Source organism: Miscanthus floridulus, chromosome 19 (assembly GCF_019320115.1).
Source record: "Miscanthus floridulus cultivar M001 chromosome 19, ASM1932011v1, whole genome shotgun sequence".
NCBI lineage: Eukaryota > Viridiplantae > Streptophyta > Magnoliopsida > Poales > Poaceae > Miscanthus > Miscanthus floridulus.
The window spans coordinates 11,007,642-11,029,442 of record NC_089598.1 but is presented as its reverse complement, the minus strand read 5'-3'; the positions used below and the strand labels follow the sequence as shown (position 1 = coordinate 11,029,442).

At 44.6% G+C, this 21,801-nt stretch overlaps 3 protein-coding genes across 4 annotated transcripts; 2 read left to right on the top strand and 1 right to left on the bottom strand.

Moving 5' to 3' along the window:
- Window positions 1-3,393: 3,393 nt before the first annotated feature.
- Window positions 3,394-7,459, top strand: LOC136529083 (hypersensitive-induced response protein 4-like). The gene is made up of 5 exons (XM_066522133.1): window positions 3,394-3,740; window positions 5,560-5,680; window positions 5,763-5,854; window positions 6,492-6,588; window positions 6,804-7,459. Exons 1-5 carry the CDS (start codon window positions 3,546-3,548, stop codon window positions 7,163-7,165), a joined length of 867 nt encoding a protein of 288 aa, XP_066378230.1. The 5' UTR covers window positions 3,394-3,545; the 3' UTR covers window positions 7,166-7,459.
- A 336-nt stretch (window positions 7,460-7,795) lies between these two features.
- LOC136527474 (probable protein transport Sec1b) lies at window positions 7,796-15,600 on the top strand. Of its 2 annotated transcripts, none has more exons than XM_066520222.1 (22): window positions 7,796-8,237; window positions 8,340-8,398; window positions 8,801-8,882; window positions 9,063-9,141; window positions 9,418-9,468; window positions 9,573-9,669; window positions 9,752-9,784; window positions 10,243-10,371; window positions 11,207-11,392; window positions 11,508-11,591; window positions 11,672-11,767; window positions 11,852-11,919; window positions 12,346-12,442; window positions 13,126-13,251; window positions 13,342-13,437; window positions 13,921-14,040; window positions 14,142-14,219; window positions 14,468-14,670; window positions 14,784-14,877; window positions 14,973-15,062; window positions 15,175-15,264; window positions 15,348-15,600. In XM_066520222.1, exons 1-21 carry the CDS (start codon window positions 8,174-8,176, stop codon window positions 15,208-15,210), a joined length of 1,968 nt encoding a protein of 655 aa, XP_066376319.1. In that variant the 5' UTR covers window positions 7,796-8,173; the 3' UTR covers window positions 15,211-15,264; window positions 15,348-15,600. The 2 variants fall into 2 exon arrangements, with proteins under 2 accessions (XP_066376319.1, XP_066376318.1); XM_066520221.1 differs by having other exon boundaries at window positions 15,140-15,264; window positions 15,355-15,600.
- Window positions 15,601-17,290: 1,690 nt separating this feature from the next.
- On the bottom strand, window positions 17,291-20,419 carry LOC136528393 (uncharacterized). The gene is made up of 5 exons (XM_066521349.1): window positions 19,154-20,419; window positions 18,701-19,074; window positions 17,873-18,624; window positions 17,686-17,790; window positions 17,291-17,598 (listed from the first exon to the last, which is right to left on the bottom strand). Exons 1-5 carry the CDS (start codon window positions 20,024-20,026, stop codon window positions 17,414-17,416), a joined length of 2,289 nt encoding a protein of 762 aa, XP_066377446.1. The 5' UTR covers window positions 20,027-20,419; the 3' UTR covers window positions 17,291-17,413.
- Window positions 20,420-21,801: the final 1,382 nt, after the last annotated feature.

Here is a 21,801-nt window from a genome sequence, read left to right as displayed (position 1 = left end):
GCTGATGTGTTCAGTTCCCAAACTCGCTGGCTACACGTCACGATTCTGAGATTTCACTGAGCCTCAAAGGCTACGCTGCCAATGATACTTGCTAGTTGCTAATTGCTAAACTGCCAATGATACTTGCAAGTTGCTAATATTTTGCAGACAAGTTAGTGTGCTTAGCATGTGTTTGGTTTGAGGACGAGATGGATTCGTATGTTTCTTTCCCTGTTTCTTTTGGATGGGATCTTCTTGTCATATATTTGGTTGACAGGACGATCTTTGTTTTCTGTTTGGATTGAAAAGGATGTTCTTTGTTTTCTGTTTGGACTGAAAAGGATGGGATGGATTTGAAAGGATGGGATGCATTGAGCTTCTGTAGTTGGGATTCAAAAGGATGGATGAGCCAAGCTTCTCCCACCTTTCACCACTGTCAGACGTTCTTCTCACTGCGCAGGCCGCCCGTACGCTGTCTTGAAAGTTAAACACGCCCTCACGTCTTGCAAGTTGCAACACCCCCGCACAGTCCCCCCGAGCTCGCCGTGCGAAGATCGCCTGGCCATAGCTCCGCCGAGCTCGCCACGCTAGAGATTGACCCGGTCCGAGCTCGCCCGAGCCGGACCGTGGGGGACCTCGACCATGCCAACCTCGTGGAGTCCCTCGGCACCTGGGTACTGGCGGAGCCAGGAATTTTAGGGAGACTGCGACGCATGCTAACAGTGACAATCAATGCACATAAATATATTATATAGTAACATACATCTAAGATTAGACAGCCATGATATATTCAAATTAAATTAATTTTCCCGTACACAAGTTCACAACAACTTAGAGAATGAAACACAAAAGATAAATTTAAGTGCTGCTAATCGGTAACTACAGATGCACACCAGCATGGTTTACGGTTTACGAGGGAACTGCATCTTGCTATTCTTCGAGTTTTGAAACCGCCGAAGTTGGTCACCACACCATTAAGGTCTTGTTTAGTTCTTCCCTAAAATTTTTACATTTTATCCATCGAATGTTTGACACATGCATGGAGTATTAAATATAGAATTAAAAAAATAACTAATTACACAGATTACGACTACTTTGCGAGACGAATCTTTTAAACCTAATTAGTTCATGATTTGACAACAATGTGCTACAGTACACGCATGTGCTAATGACGAATTAATTAGGTTTAATAAATTTGTCTCACGGCTTACTGACGGATTCTGTAATTTATTTTTTATAAGTATACAAACATCCCATACAATACACACCTAATGCGACACCACAAGCTTTACACGCTTGAAAACAAGGCCGGACAGAAAAGCGCGGCGCGCGGGCGGCCCCCCCCGGTGCACGCGGGCACGGCCTGCTCCCGGCCGTCCTCGCGCCGTGCTCGCTCGCTCGGAGGCACGGGCGGCCCCCGCGGCAGCCCTAGCACGGGCGCGCGAGCGCCCCCCCAGTGGCCACGACCGACCCACCTGCGCGGCGGGCAGTGCTGACCCCTGCAACGTTCGTGGCCCCGGCTCGGGCGGCTTCCGGCGCAGGCGGCGCATCAGCGCGGACCTGACCCCGGCTCCAGATTTAGGGCGTGATTGGTTGTAGACCAAGCCTTGAGCCAGGATGGCCAGGCTATGTAGGACCAAAGAAGCTAGGTTGAGCTTGTGCAAGTGGTCGTGTTTTGTTGTCTTTGCTGTTGGTCTAGTACGAGACGGGATTGTGTTTGGTCGTATGCATGCATCAGTTTTTTGGGTGTCTGGCGCATGGGTCTGCATCCTGGGTGAATCAAATCATCCTGCTCCATGAGGGAAGGAGAAATCCAGAAGACGGAGACGTGCGGGACGGAGGAGGGCAAACGAATGAAAAGATGCAGGCAAAATGTGCGAGCAGGACAACCAAACACGACGCAAATGTACAGAGGAATACAAGATGCCGACGCCCTTCGGACAACCAAACACCCTTAGTGCACGGCCACGTCACGCGAAATTCCACCGGCCGTCGGAGTGCCAGGTTCGTGAGGTCTTGTGACCCAACCATATTTGATTGTGTATTTTTTTTGGAGGCGTGCAAATATGAGGTCCTAGCTTTTATTTTTTTTATTTGGTGTGCTTCACATGAACGAATGGTAAAATTGCTTAGCTGATTCTTTTGATGTTCTCACATATTTAAATTGGTTTGTTTAATTGAACTTGCTGCTTATCAGGTTAACTGTTGACCTAAAAAAACATGCTCCACAAGGAACTCGAAGTGTAGTAGGTAAGCTACTCCTATTATGAACATGATGGTCCGTGCTAACCATCTAGCATTTGAGCGTGTTCTCAAATCAGTTTGGTACACATATTTGCCCTTTCTATTATAAAGAGAGAATGGGTTCTTCAATTCAAATGTTTCCTTCGTTTTAGAGGACATCTTAATGTCATGTCTATATAAATTGATCATAGGTGGCCTTCCTTCCATGGATGAAGGGTACCTATGGGATATTGCCCTGGTAGTTTTCTGATCCAACAAATGTGTGCATCCACCGATAATTTTACAGGTGCCACTAGCCAATGCTTAAATCTAAATAAGTTGAATTTCATATGGCTATTTCCTTACCAGTAGAGAATAAACGCCAGCCATCTTACATATTAGCTTATATTGATGATGCTGCCGGTTAAGATTGGCTAGATTGAAACAAGTTTTCCTCATCCCTCAATTTAACCCCTTTTATCTATACATCGTTAATTCAGAATGCAGATTTCGTTGGAAAAAAAACATGGTTAATCATTCATTAACTGCATCTCTTCAATTTTAGGTTTTGGAATCACTTATTCACTAGGCTGGCGCAAAACGGTCTTTGCAGATGCAGTTGGGTCATAATCCTTCGAGTATAGCACCGCTTTAAAAGTGAGTGTTTCTGCAGTCTGTATCCCTGAGTTGGTTTTCAAGTGAGTGTGAATGCAGTCTGTCTAACCAATGCTTAAATCTAAATAAGTTCTTGGATTTTGTATGGATATTTCCTTGCCAGTAGCGAATAAATGCCAGCCATCTTACATATTAGCTTATATTGATGACGGTGCGGGTTAAGATTGGCTAGATTGAAACAAGTTGCCAGTCTGTCGCCTTGAGCTGCTTTGCTGATACAGTTTGTCTGCCTGTTTACGCAGCTTATTTGCTCCTTCCACGCGTCCACCCACCCACACACAAGTAACTGTTCGGTTAGTTGATTCGTATTGTTGCTGGTTTGTGAAGAAGTACTGCTGGCTGGTTTATATGAGAAAAAAATATTATTCTAACTGAAAATTTACAATCGTTTACGACAAGCCATAGCCAAACGAACAGGCTAAGGTCACGTTGCATCGTGAACCAAACCCGCGGCCTAGGTTTCAACTTATCAGCCAGCTTATCGGCTAGAATCTATATTATTTTTCCCTCTAACGAATCAGCTTCAGCTGTCAGCCGCTTTAATACCAGCCCAGCGTGCCCGGGGACACGCTGCGCGGGCAGGCACAGGAGCGTTGCCGCCGCCGCAGCCACCGGCACGAGATCGAGGAGGGATCCCCCGCTCTCACGCCGCTCAAGGGCCGAGCGAGATGGTGAACGCCTTCTTCCTCTTCTGCGGGTGCGTGGACCAGGCCAGCGTGGCGGTGGTGGAGAAGTGGGGCCGCTTCCTCCGCCTCGCCAACCCGGGCCTCCACTTCTTCAACCCCTTCGCCGGCGAGTGCGTCGCGGGCGCCCTCACCACCCGCGTCCAGTCCCTCGACGTCCGCGTCGAGACCAAGACCAAGGTCCGTCTCGCTGCCTTCGGCCTTCCCCTCATCCCCTCCTGCTCTAGTAGGCTTACCTTCTCGATCGCGCGTAGACTGCGATTGGTTTCCACACTTTCTAGCCGGATTGCCCGTATCCCGTTCTTGGAAATCTCGCTCGGTGACGGATTTGTCAGCGCTCCCTGTGCTAGATTGGTGACTTGATTGCTGCGATCGCGAGGGATTGCATCATGCTGGGATTGGGGATCTGTGTTTGGTCCAGGACACCGTCGCCACTTGTGTCTCCCTTACTTCTTTAAGGGGATTGGAGTTACTTCATGGTCAGTGGAGTAGTAGCGGTATCCTCTTTTCCATGTAGATTGGTGCGCGACCGTGGGATACTGGAAGAGCATTGTTGATGGCATTATCCAACAGGCGAACTTTACCTGTTCTATGTAGTATAAATTGGTCAGCTGTTGAGTAGCCATTTTTTTTTTTGCTCGATTTGCAAGTATGGCCTTTGTCGGTGATTCGAGTCGCCACCGACAAGTAAATTTCTAATATTGCGCGTCTGGCTCGGATGGTGTGCTAAGAGGACATGAGGTTTATACTGGTTCGGGCGGAATGTCCCTACGTCCAGTTCGTTGCTGCTGCTCGTGTTACTAGCACCGAAAGTTCGTAGTAGGGGTTACAAAGCGGGCGAGAGAGAGACAAGTCCCAAGTCTCTGGTAAAAGGAGTAAACGGGTGCTGAGGGAGCTCGGTTGCTGCTCAGCCGTGTGTTCGGGGTTTGATGGGTCTGTTCGGATCTGGCTTGAATCGATCCAATGTGTTTCGATGCCCCTTATGGGACGTCCTGCTTTCCCTTTTATAGGTCAAGGGAAAGCATGGGTTACAGTGAAAGAAAAAGAAGAACGAGAGAGAGAGAGAGCCGAAGGCTTTCAGGATCGTCGGGTCCTTCTTCTCCTTCATGCGGGTCCCGCCGACCATGTAGATGTCAACGGGGACGGCCTCGTGTCGCGGTCCTATCCGTCACTAGCGCCATGCGCAGGCGTCATATGCCGGTCATGGCACTCGACTCCGTCCTGGTGAATGTCGTGGTGAACTGACGCGCCCGTCAGTGTTCGTACGGGGGTTAGGCAGAACAGCACCGGTACGCCCGACGCTGTTCTTGATGTGAATCCTCCGGTATGGCCCGTCAAGGCCACGGGTTATATCGGGGCGTGCCGGTCTCTTTCCTGGTGTCAGAGCTTTGACTCAGGCCCATACGCTTGGACCTGGAGTGATTGGCGGCAGTATGGGTCTCCGTCGGGCGAGGCGGAGCCCGCGGCCTCGGGGTCAGGCGAGGCGGAGTCCTCCCCCAAAGGTCGGGCGAGGCGGAGCCCGCGGCCTCGGGGTCGGGCGAGGCGGAGCGCAGACCCGAGGGTCGGGCGAGACGGAGCCCGCGGCCTCGGGGTCGGGCGAGGCGGAGCCCGCGGCCTTGGGGTCGGGCGAGGCGGAGCGCAAACCCGAGGGTCGGGCGAGACGGAGCCCGGTGGAGCGCAGACCCAAGGGTCGGGCGAGGCGGTGCCCTCTCCCAGAGGCCGGGCGAAGCGGAGCTTTTGCGCCGGGGGGTCGGTTGGAGCTGTAGTCGCGCTCTTGACTGCTCGGATAAGTCAATATTGGTGGTCATTAGCTCCTCCTTTTCGGGTACCCTTATATTGGTCCCCGACAGCCTTTACAACACTATGAACATCTTGCCCACCATGTGGTGGTCTGAATCTATCTCTAGTTCCTTTGCGATGACGTGAAATATCCTTTGCCTATGGTACTTCTTGCTTGTTTTCTAGTTGAAACAATTGGTGGCATCCTTTTCCTTTGCAGGATAATGTCTTTGTCCAGCTGATCTGCACAATTCAATACCGCGTTGTCAAGGAAAATGCAGATGATGCATTCTATGAGTTGCAGAATCCCCAACAGCAAATTCAGGCCTACGTCTTTGATGGTGAATTATTAGCACCGAACTTTCTTGTTTTGTACTGTTTCTCTTAATTATAATCTGACACTTGTATTTTTATGAAAAAAAGTTGTTCGAGCCATAGTGCCAAGAATGAATCTGGATGATCTCTTTGAGCAGAAGAATGATGTGGCGAAAGCTGTACTGGAGGAGCTTGAAAAGGTAAATTTAGAGGCCTGTTTTGAATACTAGTAGGGGATTGGCTCGAAATCATTGATTCTGCTTGCAACTCCGGTGACACATCTTGCAATTCTAATGGTGATAATTTCAAGGAGTTAACCATTCTGCCTATAGTCTGCTTTTGATTAGCAATCTGTTTAGTGATTACTGCAGCCCCTTTTTTTGTTTTTCTGGTTTGCCCTATGTGTATCCCTACAGTTTAGCTTTGGTTCAGTACATCCTAAACATACTGTTTTGTTGCCTGTGGACCTCTTTATTTCCAGTAAGTATTGGTTTTAGCATGTGTATTAAAAGGACAGTTTTGTAACTATTTGATGAACTTGGTTGTGTGACAAGTAAACAGTTCATAGACAAACAACATGCTTATCTGTTTTGACACCATATTTGTTTTCGATGAAATCAGAATCTTGTCTGGTTGATATTTAGCCTATGTTCGATTCGATTGCTATTGTTTAGTTCTGTCCTCAGCACATTGTTTCCTCTGTATTTTTTGGCAATGTTTAGTAGTCTGAGGTCATGTCAGAGTGATCCAATGTTCTACCTTTTCTTGTATGCCCTACTACATATGGCTGTTCTATGTCTTTCCTGGCAAATTCAATAAACTCTTGCTGTTATACAGGTGATGGCAGATTATGGTTACAGCATTGAGCACATTCTCATGGTTGATATCATCCCTGACGCTGCTGTTCGCAAAGCAATGAATGATATAAATGCAGGTATTATGCCATTTCTGTACATGTGAGAATTGCCTCCAGGTTATGCAGCTTGTGAAATGTTTACTGAACTCTGGAGTGTTCTTATTAAGATCAAACTTTCTGGTGGTTTTATGCTATCTTCTGTAGACATGCTTCCTTATTTTTTATATCCATTAAGTAGCATTTTCTGTCATTTGCATCTGTGCTCACTTAAGTGGTCAACTCCTATCACACAGCCCAAAGGCTCCAGCTTGCAAGTGTTTACAAAGGAGAAGCAGAGAAGATTCTTATGGTGAAGAAAGCAGAGGCAGAAGCCGAGGCGAAATACCTTTCCGGTGTTGGCATCGCCAAACAGCGGCAGGCGATAACTGACGGACTCAGAGAGAACATCCTGAACTTCTCACACTCGGTGTCGGGCACCAGCGCGAAGGAAGTCATGGACCTGATCATGGTCACGCAGTACTTTGACACCATCAAGGAGCTCGGGGATGGTTCCAAGAACACCACGATCTTCATACCTCACGGACCGGGCCACGTGAAGGACATCAGCGAGCAGATCCGCGACGGCATGATGCAAGCCTCAAGTAGCAATGTGTAAATCACCTACAGTCCTACACGATTGGAGACGTTTCAGCTCGGGATGAGGTCTCAAGTACCATGTTCATAGTGTTAGATTGTTATTAGTGTTAAATAATGAGTGCTCGGGCTTTCGGCGAGTCTGGAGTTGTTTGCGGCCTTAAAACTAGTGTGGTTGAATTTTCTGTAAAAAATGTGTTAGCCCGAATGCTCGACCTTACACGTTCTTTCCAGATGCAAGTCATAGTGACCTGCCCTATGAGATAATGTATAGTGACATGCTGAGTTGGAAATTATTTACATGGTTCTACACTTCTACTTCTGTATAGTTTTGCATGCTTGCTGCTGGCAGAGGCACATAAACAGAGTTTTTAAGATTTGGTTATTACGCGATGGTGTGTTCGTCTCACCATCACCAGCTGCATCAGATTGCTGGTTGTGCTCAGTCACAGATTATAAACAAAACTGCAGATGCAATGCAAAACCACTCTGAATTTGCATGGCCTACATATTTGGGACAACACCAAGCTTGCAAATTCACGCTGAATTTGCATGGGCCACATATTTGGCACAACACCGAAGTCACCAAGCTTGTAGTTTCAGGTGCGCCAACTGCCGATCCAACGTGCATGCAACAAAGCTGCAACTCGCCAACTCCAGTCCCTCCCACTCCCGTCGGCGAGCGAGACAGACGCGAGCGCCTGCCCATGGCGTCCTCCAGTATCGTCGCCCTTCTCTCTCTCTCTCTCTCTCCTCCCAGCGGGAATCGCGGTCGGCCCCCTCCCTCCACCCCTCCCCACCGCGCGGGCATGCGCGCACGCACGCACGCACCCACTGCGGACGCTCGTCGATCGCCATTTCCGGCCCCGGCTAAATCAGGATATAGACTAGTGAGAGAGCGATAAGAGGCGGAGGAAGAGGAGGAGGAGGTGCTGGTGCTTGTGCTGCTGCTGCTGCTGGCGTTGGTGGTGGCTGTGGAGGTGCGGAGATCGTCGATCGGTCGCTGCGGTTCGTCGGCGGCGGTGTCGAGATGTCGGTGGACTTCGGCGCCCCGGCGGATGACCCCAAGGTCTTCCGCAACATCTGCCGCGACCGTACGTCCACGCGCGCGCTCCTGATCTCGAGTCTTCCTCACATCTTCTATTCTTCATGACGAATTGACGATTCGACGGCTCAGTTTCTCTGTTGTTTCTCAGGGATACTGAAGGACTTGCTCAAGCCTGACAAGGATAAGGAGACCAAAAGCTCATGGAAGGTAATTTGTTGTTGTTGTTCGTACACAAACAGCTTGATTTATGCAAACTCTGTTGTTACTGCTTCATATGTTCTCTTTCCTGCTACGTTTCCTACTATCTTTTCTTTTTAATAAAACGCTGCAGATTCATACTTTGAGAGACTGTATTGTATATTAGGACGTACGAATTGGTTGAAAAGAGAACTTGTGCCATCTTCATTTAACATGGATATTGGGATTTTTTTTTGTGCAATGTTTATGAATTATGTATGATCCTTTCTCACAATGTGTAACCTTGTCTCATGGTATTGGTATTCTAGGGCCCTTCAGCAGTTTAAGCCCTTTTAATTTAAATAAGCTTCATTGGTCATCAGGAGTCGGGAAGTGAAACAGTTATGTGATTTTCATTTGTCATATTTGCAGGTTCTTATAATGGACAAATTTACGGTGAAGATCATGGCTTATGCTTGCAAGATGGCAGAAATTACAGATGCAGGGATTTCACGTAAGTTGCCTGGACCTTGATGAATTGTCATTTATCATGAAAACATGTGGTGGTGACTATATGTTCTTCCTATTGTTTTTACTTGGGATGCATCTCACTCTTTTCAGCCAATAACACCTTATTTTCGACTTATGTTTGTGAAGTAAGACAGTTAAGTAAGCTTATTCTCATATCCTGCAGTTGTAGAAGATCTGTTCAAGAGAAGGGAGCCAATGCCTTCAATGGATGCAATCTACTTTCTTCAGCCACTGAAAGAAAAGTAATTTTTGACAGCTTTGGCCTTTTCTTTTGTCTTCTTGAGTTTAATATTTTCCATTAGTCATATTGGATTTTTGCCTTTTAAACATCTCAATATGAATCAACAGTGGGGTTCACATGACATCAGCTTTTGCTGGTTCTCCAATGATAAAGTACCTATGTGGTCAAAAGCCACCCTCTGTGGTGCTATCTAATTTTCCATGTAGTCAATTTATACGCCATATCATATTGAGGCCTCTTCTCTGATACTGTGATGCATACATTTTGCAATCTGCAGTGTCATAATGCTTCTGTCTGACATGTCTGGGAGATGTCCACTTTACAGGAAGTATGTTTGTATTGTCATTTCAATTTGCAGCTAAAGTATCATTTTCAAAAGCTTCAGATGTAATAAATTTATTAACACATTGATGATTTCACTCCGAACGCTAGGGCATATATCTTCTTCAGCTCACCGATTCCTAAAGAATTGGTAACTTACATAAAGAATGACAGTAGTGTAATACCACGCATCGGTGCACTAAGAGAGGCAAGTTACTTCACAATGTATCTTTCACTATTTTGAGCTTTGGCAGAAGTTCCTTCTAATGCTGTTATTTCATTAATTGCAGATGAATTTGGAATTCTTCGCTATTGACATGCAGGTATTCAACCTCTGATCTATTCCATTTCAGACAGATCTATGAATTTTGTCTCTGCTTTTGTTGGTTGCTGCCTCAGAAAAGTACCATAAACTGATTTTATTATTTCTTTATTTTGGGTTAGTATCAAGTATCAATGTTCAACAAAAATAGTGTACATAGGGTGTGACCATTGTATAGTTTATACTTTATACAGAGCAAGTGGATGCTGACATGAAACAATGTCATCGTTAGATTTGTTAGACACTTTGGAGCTTCTGTGTTTGCACTGTGAATGAAAATTAAATGGTTCAAAACTTTATGAGGATGGTGTACATATTCATAATGTCCTTGAAAGTAAAATCATGGAAATGAATGTAACTAAACATGTTGGGTGCACTTGTATTTGCATGTTACTGTGTCGTGCTCTTTGTCTATAATACAATGATTATTGTACTTTACTTTATATGCCATATATGTAGGGCTTTGTAACTGACCATGATACGGCCCTGAATGATTTGTACGGCCCGAGTGAACAAAATTCTAAAAAGTTCAACGATACTATAAGCACGATGGCTACTCGCATTGCGACTACATTTGCATCATTGAAGGTATGTTGCCGAACTTCATTTGCTATGCTCTATTCATGCCCACAGTTAATTAGTAGTAGAAACTTCCATGTGTTTTGGCACGCTAAGGTATTATAGCTCTTCCATAAAGGGAAACCAGTGTAAAAATCAGAAAAAAGGCACTAAATTCTGAGTATACTGTTCATAGCATTCCTACTTGTTTGATTCTGTACTGATGAACATGTTAGCCAGTGGGATGCTGCCATTTTGATATGTGCTCATTTCCTAGATCTTGATAAGCACCTGCACGTTTTTTTGCTTGATCTGCATTACAATTTACCTGGGCCATCACCTCGTGTTGGATTGGATCATTACACTCCAGAAGCGCGAACCCAAAAACCCTCACTTAGCCGTTTCAAAATAAAAACCCCTCACTTGTAATTTATGCATACACAAAAGAATGTGTTTTGAATTAATATTACATCAGCATACCCTAGATGAACTTTTCTTTTCTTGAACACGTAGGGGAGCTGCGTATCATTGCATTAAAAGAAGAAGAGAGTTACAACACACCCAAACACCCCTAAAAGAATTTAGGGGTGTTTGGGTGTTTTGTAACCCTAGATGGAGGTTAGAACCTTGATATAAATATATTAAGAGCAACTATGAAGTAGGAATACATGGTTTTGGCAACCATTTTGAGAGTATAAGCTACAATGCTAACTATAGATGCTGAGCAGCTATGAATATCTCCTGTCTTAGTTAGCGATAGAACTAGGTTGGTGTTTAGCCTCTATTGCCTTATCTATGAATAAAGTATAGTCTTATTACTCTCTTTTTCTCATTGAACATGAAAGTTGATTTGACTACTTTGCAGGAATTTCCATGTGTACGGTATCGGGCGCCAAAAGGAGATGCTTCTACAACAACTAAATTTGATATGGTTCCAAAGTGGCTTGCTACTGCTGTTTGGGATATCGTGTCAAAATATAAATCAACTATTCCTGAATTTCCCCAGAAGGAGACATGTGAACTGCTAATTGTCGACAGGCCCATAGATCAGGTGCTAAAGCATACACTGAATGCTAAAACACTTTAATCATTTGTTCACTTAAAAATACAGCAAAGAACTTCAATTTATTCATTACAGCTTACAACAATTTCATATGACTGTTAAGATAGCACCTGTTATTCATGAATGGACCTATGATGCAATGTGCCATGATCTACTCGAAATGGATGGCAACAAATACATATATGAGGTAATTGCCATATCATATTATTAGTGAGATACAAATTCTCTTTAGTTTTCTTATATGTTAGTGTTATTTTATATTGCAAGGTGTCAAAGATGGATTCGGAACCCGAAAAGAAGGAATCTTTATTAGAGGATCATGATCCTCTTTGGCTTGAACTTCGCCATGCTCACATAGCTGATGTAAGTTCAATGTATTATATTTGTGTATTCTGATTTCTTAACTTTATTCTGGTCTATTATTCCTAACACTAATTAAAATGACAGGCTAGTGAGAGGTTGTATGAAAAGATGAATAATTTTGTTGCCAAGAATAAAGCAGCACAACTTTCAAGGTGCATAACCTTTCTCACTTTTGAATGTAATTGCAAATATATTTTTAATCCATGGTGTATTGCAGTACCGTAATCAAGAATATGCTTTTCAACTATGAATTACTGGTACTTTTCACAGTTCTAGGCTGCTGATGGCATTCATGTTGTACTTCACCTTTTGCATACCCAGATACCCCTTGTGCTAGATATTTATCTGTGACACAATTATGAAAAGTTCACATATGATTGTATATTCATCACTTGGATAACTTATTTTGTTTGGACCTGAATTACACTTTTCTAAGACAAGTGGTACTAAAATAGTCTTAGTTTGTAATTTAATATAGGTCTATCAGTTGCTAGTGGCGCGGTATTTGGTAGTGATGTTAGATCACATGATGTATTATATTTCATAATAAAGATTGTGATGTTTCCATTTTCAACTAGAGATGGTGGTGAAGTCTCAACAAGGGATCTGCAGAAAATTGTTCAGGCATTACCGCAATACAGTGAGCAAGTTGAAAAATTGACACTACATATAGAGGTAGATGATCGTTTTAATAATATCTGTCTACATGTTTTATGTTGTCATGTTTAATTTTTGTATTCACAAGTCATAAGGTCCACTATGTGTTTGAACCATGAGGCTGTGTAATTGCCTCACTCATATCTGGTCCCCATATGAGTGAGGATCCTGTTGGAACCCCCCCCCCCCCCCCCCCCCCCTTTTCATCTCTATAATACAAGGAAACACAGCTCTCCTGCGTTTTCAAAAAAAAAAATCATAAGGTAATATTTCCTATATTTATAAGTTTACAAGAACTTTCATATAGACGCAAAAGGAAAATATTATATTATCAGTAAAATATATTATGTTCTGGTAGATAATTTATTAAGGGACACTAAAAGATGGTCCACATCTCATGCAATAGATTCCATCCATGTAACCAGATTGTGGCCTCAGTAGGTAAATACATTATTTATATAAATGATAAAAGAAATGCCATTATCATTCGTTTTACATTTTTAATGCTTTACTCACCTAGCTAAGCCTAGCATATGGTTCAAAGCAAGCAATTGTTGTTTAAGACACTTGTTTCACATTAATATATTTTATATTTAGTTTTTGCAGCATATGGTTCTGTGTCTTACCTTTGAACAATCCCTTTGCCTCAACTCTAATTTTAAATGATAAGTTCTAAAACTTTCAATCAATCTCTTGTTCAGATTGCTGGAAAAATTAACAGGTCTATCAGGGAGTACGGGCTCCGTGACATTGGGCAACTGGAGCAGGATTTGGTTTTTGGAGATGCGGGAGCAAAGGAAGTGATCAGTATCCTCAGGTCAAAGCAGGTTTGTACAGAAAGAGAAACAAAAAAACAGGCTTGCTGCTAAGTTGCTGTCATTTTGTTTTTTGCTTGACATGCTTGTTCCATTATTAAGGATATGAGTCCAGAAAACAAAATGAGGTTGCTGATTATATATGCAATCGTATATCCAGAGAAGTTTGAAGGTGACAAAGGGGAAAAGTTGATGCAGGTATTTCACATCAAATTTTTCATTGCTTATATGCAGTACAATGATGGCATCAAATAATGCAGGCCTAGTTCGAGATACAAAAATATACAACCACAGAGGAAGTAAAACTCTTCTTACACTAATTATGAGCATGGGCATATAAAGTGGAGTCAGAGACTAAATATCTAGAAGGTGGCTTATATTTTTCTAGTTGATGGCTCTTACAAAACTCCCCTACGCCTCTCCTAGATTAGTAAATCTGTCTTCTAGATTAACCTCCACAATCTAGATTGACGTAAACCTATGTTGGACCATACTAGGGCCCTTATAGAGACTATTAACTTGACTTTGCAATAATCGAAGGTGCACATGAGCGAAGCTTATTCTATCATTTAGATCTTTATTGAAAATTTATAGAAGTATTATATCTAATTTTCTGTTGAAAATTTTCATGTTATGCTATGTCATAGCTAAATGATACAGCGCCAACTTATTGATACGCAGCTAGCGAAGCTTCCACATGATGATATGGATGTAATAAACTGTTTAAGATACTTGGATGGTTCAAATACAAAAAAGTCATCAAGGACTGGTACTTTCTCTCTCAAATTTGATGCCCAAAAGGTAAGCTTATGTTTTTTTCTGTACAAAGGTGAAGTCATGACTTTGTTTGGAAAACATACTTTATACAACCTTCCTGTCTATTAACATTTTTTTTGTTGCAGAAGAAAAATGCTGCCAGAACAGACAAACATGATGGTGAGGAAACATGGGCTTTATCACGTTTTTTCCCACTTATTGAGGCACGTGATAACTAATCTTTCCTTGTCTACAATCCTTACCGATTTACATCAAGAATCGCTTACAATTGCTGAAACAAAATGAAGCTATTTTTTTAGTTTATGGCCAAGTATTTAGTCATTGTTCTTTAGAATTTCTTTCAAGGACATGTGCTCTTCTTTACTTGTTGCTTGCATGGGTTTTCTTCTAAATTTTGGTTACATGCTGAGCTATCAGTTGTAATAGTTGGAGTTCCTTGCTTCACTAACAGGAGCTGATTGAGAAACTGAGCAAGGGCGAATTACCTTTAAAAGAGTACCCATCTATGAGTGAACCAAGTTCTGCTCCTCAGGGTGCCACACAAACTGCATCATCAACTGCACGACCAGCACAAAATCCACAACCAATGTCTATGAGATCAAGGCGGACACCAACATGGGCAAAATCTCGAAATTCCGATGATTCTCAATCAAGGTAGTAATTGGACATAATCTTCTATTGGACCCGCTCGAGCAATATGAAATCCATTTACATATATTGTTTTGGTCAAATAACCGCTTTATTATCATGGTAAATTGGATTGGCAGTGATTCTTCAGTCCTGAGACACGCATCAGGTGACTTCAAGAGGCTAGGCAACCGGATTTTTGTCTTCATGGTTGGTGGAGCTACTAGATCTGAAGTACGTCTTGTGCTTATACTACATAAAAAAATACAAATTCCCAATCTGGTTGGCATATTATAAAATATTTATCATTTCATACCCCAATGAATCAGTTGCGCACGGTGCACAAGCTTACAATGAAAATGAAGCGTGAAATCGTCTTGGGCTCTTCTAGCATCGATGATCCTCCACAATTTATTTCGGTAAAAACTCAATTTCTCTTCAAGGTTCTACTATTTTCATTTTCATCAAATCTTTCCACTGGACTGCTGAAATTCAGCCTGCTATGTTCATGCAACGACTCTGCAAGTGCAGAAGCTGAAGTCGATAGGTAGTGCTACTAAGGCCTAGAGCTTGTATGCCGAGCGATGGAATGAATTCACACCTTATAGTACTCAGTATAAGGTACATTACCTTCTTATTGGCTCCCTGTCTTTCAGTTCTAAATTAATTGGCTCGAAGTATATGTAACAGGTTTGCTTTTGCAGCTTACAGTAGACATACTTCACCAATGAACAGTTCTACATTTTACCAGGATGGTGTTGTCGATTGTCACTAGCGACCGATTGTCTATCGAACTAATCACAGTTATTCTTCTTTATTTTTTGAATTGAGGAAGTGAGCTGGCATATCTGGGTGTAAAATAAGAAATACAGAGTATGTGTACAACATTTTGTTTGTTTTTTATGTTCTTGTTGACAAACAGATTAATAGAAAAGACATTATGACGTTTTGCAAAAATGTTTAGTCTAAAATTGATGTTTATTATATGATATAGAAACCGTATTGCACGGATCTAAAACAAAATTATGGATAAGGTTGAGTATGGAGGGATACAAAATACTCTCATAGTCTCATGACCGCATTGTTCACCCCATTGCCAGTTGCCACTCAGCTTCCTTTGCCTGCTCCCAACTATAACAGGTCACTCAGGGACTGGGAGTACCCTTTTGACTAAGGACCTTCACCATCACTGTAATCTCAGAGTACTGTCATGGATCTAAGACTTTATGAAGACGGTCCCAAGAACCGAGGGTACGTACAAAGTCCATAAAAACATACATAGGAAGCACAAATTCCATAATAACATAGAAAAAAACTGAAGATCAATGAACTGAAACATGAAAACGCCTGTTTGCATTCATATAGCTATTAGTTAACAACTAATAATTAGCTCTTTAGGATCAAACAGGTCCAGTTAATAGTCAAGCTAATTTCTTGCTAATACACAACTAACAACTATCTTATTAGTTGAGTCAAACCAGCTAATAGTTCGCTAGCTAATATTAGCTATTAATTAGCTTGCTAAAAAATTAACAGCTAATGGATCAAAAAGGCCCTAAATATATACATAATTAACTCTTACTCATCTCCAGAGTACTTCAAAAGAGTATATATTACAAGTGCATTGACCACGATTAGTGTCGGGTATCGATATTAGATATACCCAAAGTAAGGAAGTTAGCGCCCACGCTGACTTTCCCGGATGGCTCGAGACGTATTAAAAGGTCTCGCCCGACCTCAAGGCCGCGGGCTCCGTCTCGCCCGACCCCTTAGGTGTGGGCTCCGTCTCGCCCGACCCCAAGGACGTGGGTTCCGTCTCACCCAAGGCCATGGGCTCCGTCTCGCCCGATCTCGAGGCCGTGGGCTCCGTCTTGCCCGACCCCTTGAGTGCGGGCTCCGTCTCGCCCAAGGTCGCGGGCTCCGTCTCGCCCGACCTCGAGGACACGGGTTCGGTCTCGTCCGACGGGGACCCATACCGCCGCCAACCACTCCAGGTCCAAGCGTATGGGACTAGGTCAAAACTCTGACGCCAGGAAAGAGGCTGGCACGCCTCGATGTAACCCATGGCCATGACGTGCCATACCTGAGGATTCACATCAAGAACAGTGTCGGGCATGCCAGTGCTGTTCTGTCTAATCCTCATATGGACCCTGACAGGCGCGTCAGTTCACCACGACGTCCGCCGGGACAGAGTGGAACGCCATGACCGACAGATGACGCCTGCACATGACGCCAGTGATGAACAAGGCGCGACATGGAGCCGTCCCTATTGACATCTACAGAACCAACGAGACCCACATAAAGGAGGAGGACCCAGCAACCCTAGAAGCCTTCTTGTCTCTCGTTCTTCTCATTTTCCTCCTTTGTAACCCGTGTTTTCCCTTCGCCTATAAAAGGAGATGCAGGACGCCCCATGAAAGGGGGATCTGGACACAATAGCACGACACGAGCACACGGCTGAGCGGTAAGCGAGCTCTCAGCACTCATTCACTCCTTCCACCAGAGACTTGGGATCATCTCCCTCTCTCGCCTGTTGTAACCCCTACTGCAAACCAAGTGCCGGTAACACGGGCACTAGCGAACTGGACGTAGGGATGTTCCGCCCGAACCAGTATAAACCCTTAGTGTCCTCTGAGCACATCATCCGAGCCAGACGCGTAAATACAAATTTACTCGTCGGTGGTACGAAAACAGCGACAATTAGGTAATACAGACCTAGTTTCCAAAGGTTCTGCCTGCCGGCCTTGCCTGCAACTGCACCATGAGGTCGTCAACCTCTTGTTACAAGCGCTAACTGCATCCCGATGCAGCAGTGCCCCCCATCAGCTGCTGCTGCTACTGCTTCATCTGCCAGCTCAGTCGGGAAGTTACCCAGTCGCTCGGTGACAACCTCAACACTGTCCGGGGTCGAATTGTCAATCGAGAACTTGTTGCAGTTGAAGGCATCACACAAGTCTGTAATCACACAAATAGCTCGTGCTACATCGATCAAGATGATAAATAAAGCGATATACAAGTGCTGAGAATAAGTCATGGGCTTACCAGCAGCTTTCTTCTTGGCATCCTGGAACCTCCGGCTGAGGGAATCACGATCCGCGCGCACAATGTCAAGCTCCTTAGACAGATCACTGGCCTTCTTCTCAAAAGCTACAAGAATTCAAACCAGATTACAACCCATAACATATCTGAATTAAAAACAATTCCGGAGATAAGAAGAAATTTAATTTACCTCGAGCGACCTCGTTCTCCTGCTTCAATTTAACCTCCAGCTCATTGTTCTCCTGCTTCAATTTAACCTCCAGATTCTTGTTCTCCTGCTTCAATTTAAACTCCAGCTTCTTGTTCTCCTGCTTCAATTTAACTTCCAGCTCCTTGTTCTCCTGCTTTAATTTAACTATCAGCTCGGAGGCACGTTTGAACTTGAGAGTGATTTCAGTGAGTCTAGTCTCGAAGAACGTCGCGGCCTCCTTGACCTTCTCCCAATCGACCTCGACACACTCCATCTCATCATCGATCTCCCATAACAGGTTGCTCTCCATGTCCTTCATCTGGACATTGAGCATCCCTGGCTCCTCCTCCTGGGCCTTCTTCCCGTGTACCTCTCCCTCCACTTCAACGGAGTCAGTAGCGAACCCAACGGACTGCTGACTGGACCCCAGGTTGTCACATGGGAGAGGACGGCAAGGCACATGCGTCATCTTGATTGACTCGGGAACAGTCAAGGCGGACAGTGTTGTAGTAGGAGGAGATTGACATGCTGGCGATGACTGGAGTGAACGTGGCTCCGATAGAGGTGTCGGAGACGGAGAGGCTGCCTGTGGAGGCAACAGGGGCACGGACTCGTTGTCTGGCATCTCCTCACGGTGTGGGGCAGTGAGATCTGCTGCCTCCCTGCTGGTAGAGGTGCTTACTTCCGTGGTTGGCGAGGCACTGGAGTGCAGCAACAGACAGGGTAACATAACATCCTTGGACAACTTCTCCCTGCAGCACAAAAGGATTTAAGCGTTCAAACAGCAAAGCGTAAACTAAGGACAATGGAAGATGACTCGGCACTTACTCCCTCTTAAAAATCGCCACCCTACCAAGATATGACAGATCTTGCAGCCCCAGGTCTGGGGTGGAGCAGGCGAGGGCCTCATCGGACTTTCTCTTCTTCCAATGGGACATGGTCTCCGTGTCCCCATCGTCAGGCGCCGGCTGGGCAATTGGCGCACTGTTGCCAGACTCTCTCTGTTGTGCCAGCTCACTGCAGGAGCGGGCCACAACTTCATTGCCCTTCTGTTGGACCAACTCCCCAGAGGAGCCGGCACCAAGGGTCCTCGGTTTCTTCAGAGGGGGCTGGCTGACTATGGTGACGCCGACCGTCGCCTGTGGCATGTCTACTCCCTCTTCGTCTTCCTCCAGAGTCGCGGAAAGGTACTTGCTCAGGTCCTGTAACAAGAGCATCAATCAATTACCATTAATGATTCAACAGCTTATAAGAAAAACTCAAGAGAAAAGGAACACTTACATTTTTCGGCGGTCGTTTGTGATGACACGGAAGTGGCTTGCCATTAGTGCAAATGTTAGTATCAGTTGACAAGAGCTGGGCCACCCGGGAAAGAATATCATCTCCAGTCAACTTTATCGACCTCTCTCGTGTCGGGTCAGAAATACCTGTGAACTCAGACATCCGATGGCACCTCTTCTTGATCGGCTGGATCCGACGACACACGAAGGTAACGACCAACTGGGCTCCGTCGAGCCCATTTCGGATCAAGCCATTGAAGTGTGGGATGATCTTCCCCACCTCGGCCATCTCGTCTGCAGTGGGGGGATTACTCCACGACGGCAGCTTAACAGGGCAATGGCTAGCAACGAAGTCAGGCAGCGACAGCTTCTCGTTGCGGCAGTAAAACCACCTCGACTGCCATCCTTTGTTGGATGTCCGCCGCGGAATGGAGACGTATTGCGTCTTCGGACGAAGCTGGATGCAGGCTCCTCCAATCGCGCAAGCACAGGTGTTGTTGCCGTTGTTGGGATCTCGCTTGCTTACTGGCCTCACACAATATAGCCATTTCCACGACCCGAAGTGCGGCTCGATTCCCAGGTACGCCTCGCAGAGAGTGATGAAGATTGAGATGTGGAGTATACCGTTAGGGTTCAAGTGGTGAAGCTGCAGGCCGTAGTAACCGAGGAGACGGCGGAAGAACGGGTGCGTCGGCACCGAGAACCCACGCTCGAAGAAGTCCGCGAAGACCACGGTCTCACCGGTGCGCGGCTTCGGGACCGCTTCGCCGAACGCCGGCCGCCATCCAATCAATGGCTTCTCCGGCATGTACCCAAGCTCCACCAGTGTGCGGCATGAGACCTCCGAAACACAGGATTCTGCCCATTCCGACATCGGAGCTCGGAAGTAAATGATCCTCAGTTGGAACTTGGTCGATAGGCTCCTCCTTCACATCACGGCAGACTGCATCCACCGCCTAGATCTAGACGGAGACGGAGAGAAGCTCACATCAAAGCAGACTGCATCCACCGCCTAGATCTAGACGGAGACGGAGGAGAAGCTGGAATCTAGAATGGAGATGACGGGCTCAAGGATGGGAGAGATCGAGCAATGTGGCTCACGGAGTGGAGCTCGAAGAGTCGAAGTGGGCTCGGAGCGCGGAGATGGCAGAGGCGGAGCGCTCCGAGGCGAAGGCAGCGCGAGGAAGAAGACGGAAGTGTTGGGCCGTTGGGGAAACCGGGAAAGTGAATTTTGTCGTCTTCCGGACGGCTCATACTACATTGTTGGCGAGGCAGAAATCCCTTCATCTTCCACACGACTCGAGCTGCGGCTGTGGACAACGCGAGGAGCCTTCCAAAAATTTGACCTCCACAAACCAAAATATTACCCCTATTCTATATTATAATTGTAATTTTATCTCTATTTTTTTAACTTTATGAATTTACCCCTATAATTTCTAAACGAAGAGCAAGTTTGCCCCCTACTTCATCATTGTCACTGTTAAATTTTATACAAAAGACAGAAATGCCCATGTATTTTTGCCCTGTTTGTTATGACTATTTATAATTTTACCCCTAATTTAGAATTATATTTTTTTATTGTATGCTGACACAAATGAATAAATTTGGTCAAATATATTTGACATAACTTGCAATGATTTCAACTTAGATTTAATATTAAAAATATTTAAAATTTTGGCAACACCTTTTTAATTATTTTGCTAGTATCATGAGAACAATATGCAGTCTGTTCGTTTCGTCGTAAACGATCGTGGATTATTTGCTACGGGTTGGTTTGGTGTGAGAGAAGAATACTATTCCAGCTTATAATCCACGATCATATACGAGCAAGCGAACAGGCTGATGAAGCACGTATATAACACATGAGAAAAAAAATGAAGAACCAACATTTCAAAGTCTCTCATACAACATGTCAACGTGTCCACAAAAGCTACTAGTCTACACCATATCACCGTATCCACAAAAGCAACCAGTCTGCGTCAACATGTCCACAAAAACAATAAGTCTGTACCATGTAAACATATGCACAAAAGCTAAAAGCATCTCATTTAAGGACCACCTAGAGACCTAACAAACTAGCTAGCCTTCTTCCTGTTCGCCCTCCTCTTCCACTCCCTCTGAAAAGCATTGACCAGGTTGGTCAGTAATGATTACGTCAACAAATAAATACGCCTACAAACATAACTTATATTGGCTCATTGTTGTCCCTCTCCTGATTCTCTTCCTCTTCCTCTTACTCTTTCCCTTCCCCTTCTCCTTCCCCTACCAGCAGCACTTGCACTAAAAATAGAAGAAACATGATTTCAATATTAGCTATGATCAGAGCATGCAATAAGTAGAAGTGGACACTAATAGAACCATGACTTACATTGGATCATTGTTGTCATCTCCTGAGTGTCTTCCTCTTCCCCTTCCCCCCTCACAGTAGCACTTGCACTAAAAAAGAGAAGAAACATGATCTCTAAATTTGCAATGGCTATAGATGTAGAAATAAATAGAAGTACAACATGACTTACTTTGGGTCATTGTTGTCCTCTTGTGATTCATGTTGTGAAGAATTGAGCCTGGTCTTTTGACTAGCAGCGAGACCTCCTTTGTCCTTTATTTTTTAGATTTGGAATTTTTTTAATTCGTTTAATCCATGTCCAC

Bases quoted from the DNA above. Each gene is read 5' to 3' on its own strand.
- LOC136529083 (XM_066522133.1), top strand. From the start codon at position 3,546: ATGGTGAACGCCTTCTTCCTCTTCTGCGGGTGCGTGGACCAGGCCAGC. The intron at 5,681-5,762 runs GTGAATTATTAG...TATGAAAAAAAG, and splicing joins TCAGGCCTACGTCTTTGATG to TTGTTCGAGCCATAGTGCCA. The intron at 5,855-6,491 runs GTAAATTTAGAG...GCTGTTATACAG, and splicing joins TACTGGAGGAGCTTGAAAAG to GTGATGGCAGATTATGGTTA.
- LOC136527474 (XM_066520221.1), top strand. From the start codon at position 8,174: ATGTCGGTGGACTTCGGCGCCCCGGCGGATGACCCCAAGGTCTTCCGC. The intron at 8,399-8,800 runs GTAATTTGTTGT...TCATATTTGCAG, and splicing joins AGACCAAAAGCTCATGGAAG to GTTCTTATAATGGACAAATT. The intron at 11,393-11,507 runs GTGCTAAAGCAT...ATGACTGTTAAG, and splicing joins TCGACAGGCCCATAGATCAG to ATAGCACCTGTTATTCATGA.
- LOC136528393 (XM_066521349.1), bottom strand. From the start codon at position 20,026: ATGTCGGAATGGGCAGAATCCTGTGTTTCGGAGGTCTCATGCCGCACA. The intron at 18,625-18,700 runs GTAAGTGCCGAG...TTTGTGCTGCAG, and splicing joins GTGGCGATTTTTAAGAGGGA to GGAGAAGTTGTCCAAGGATG. The intron at 17,599-17,685 runs GTAAGCCCATGA...GTGTGATTACAG, and splicing joins TGCCAAGAAGAAAGCTGCTG to ACTTGTGTGATGCCTTCAAC.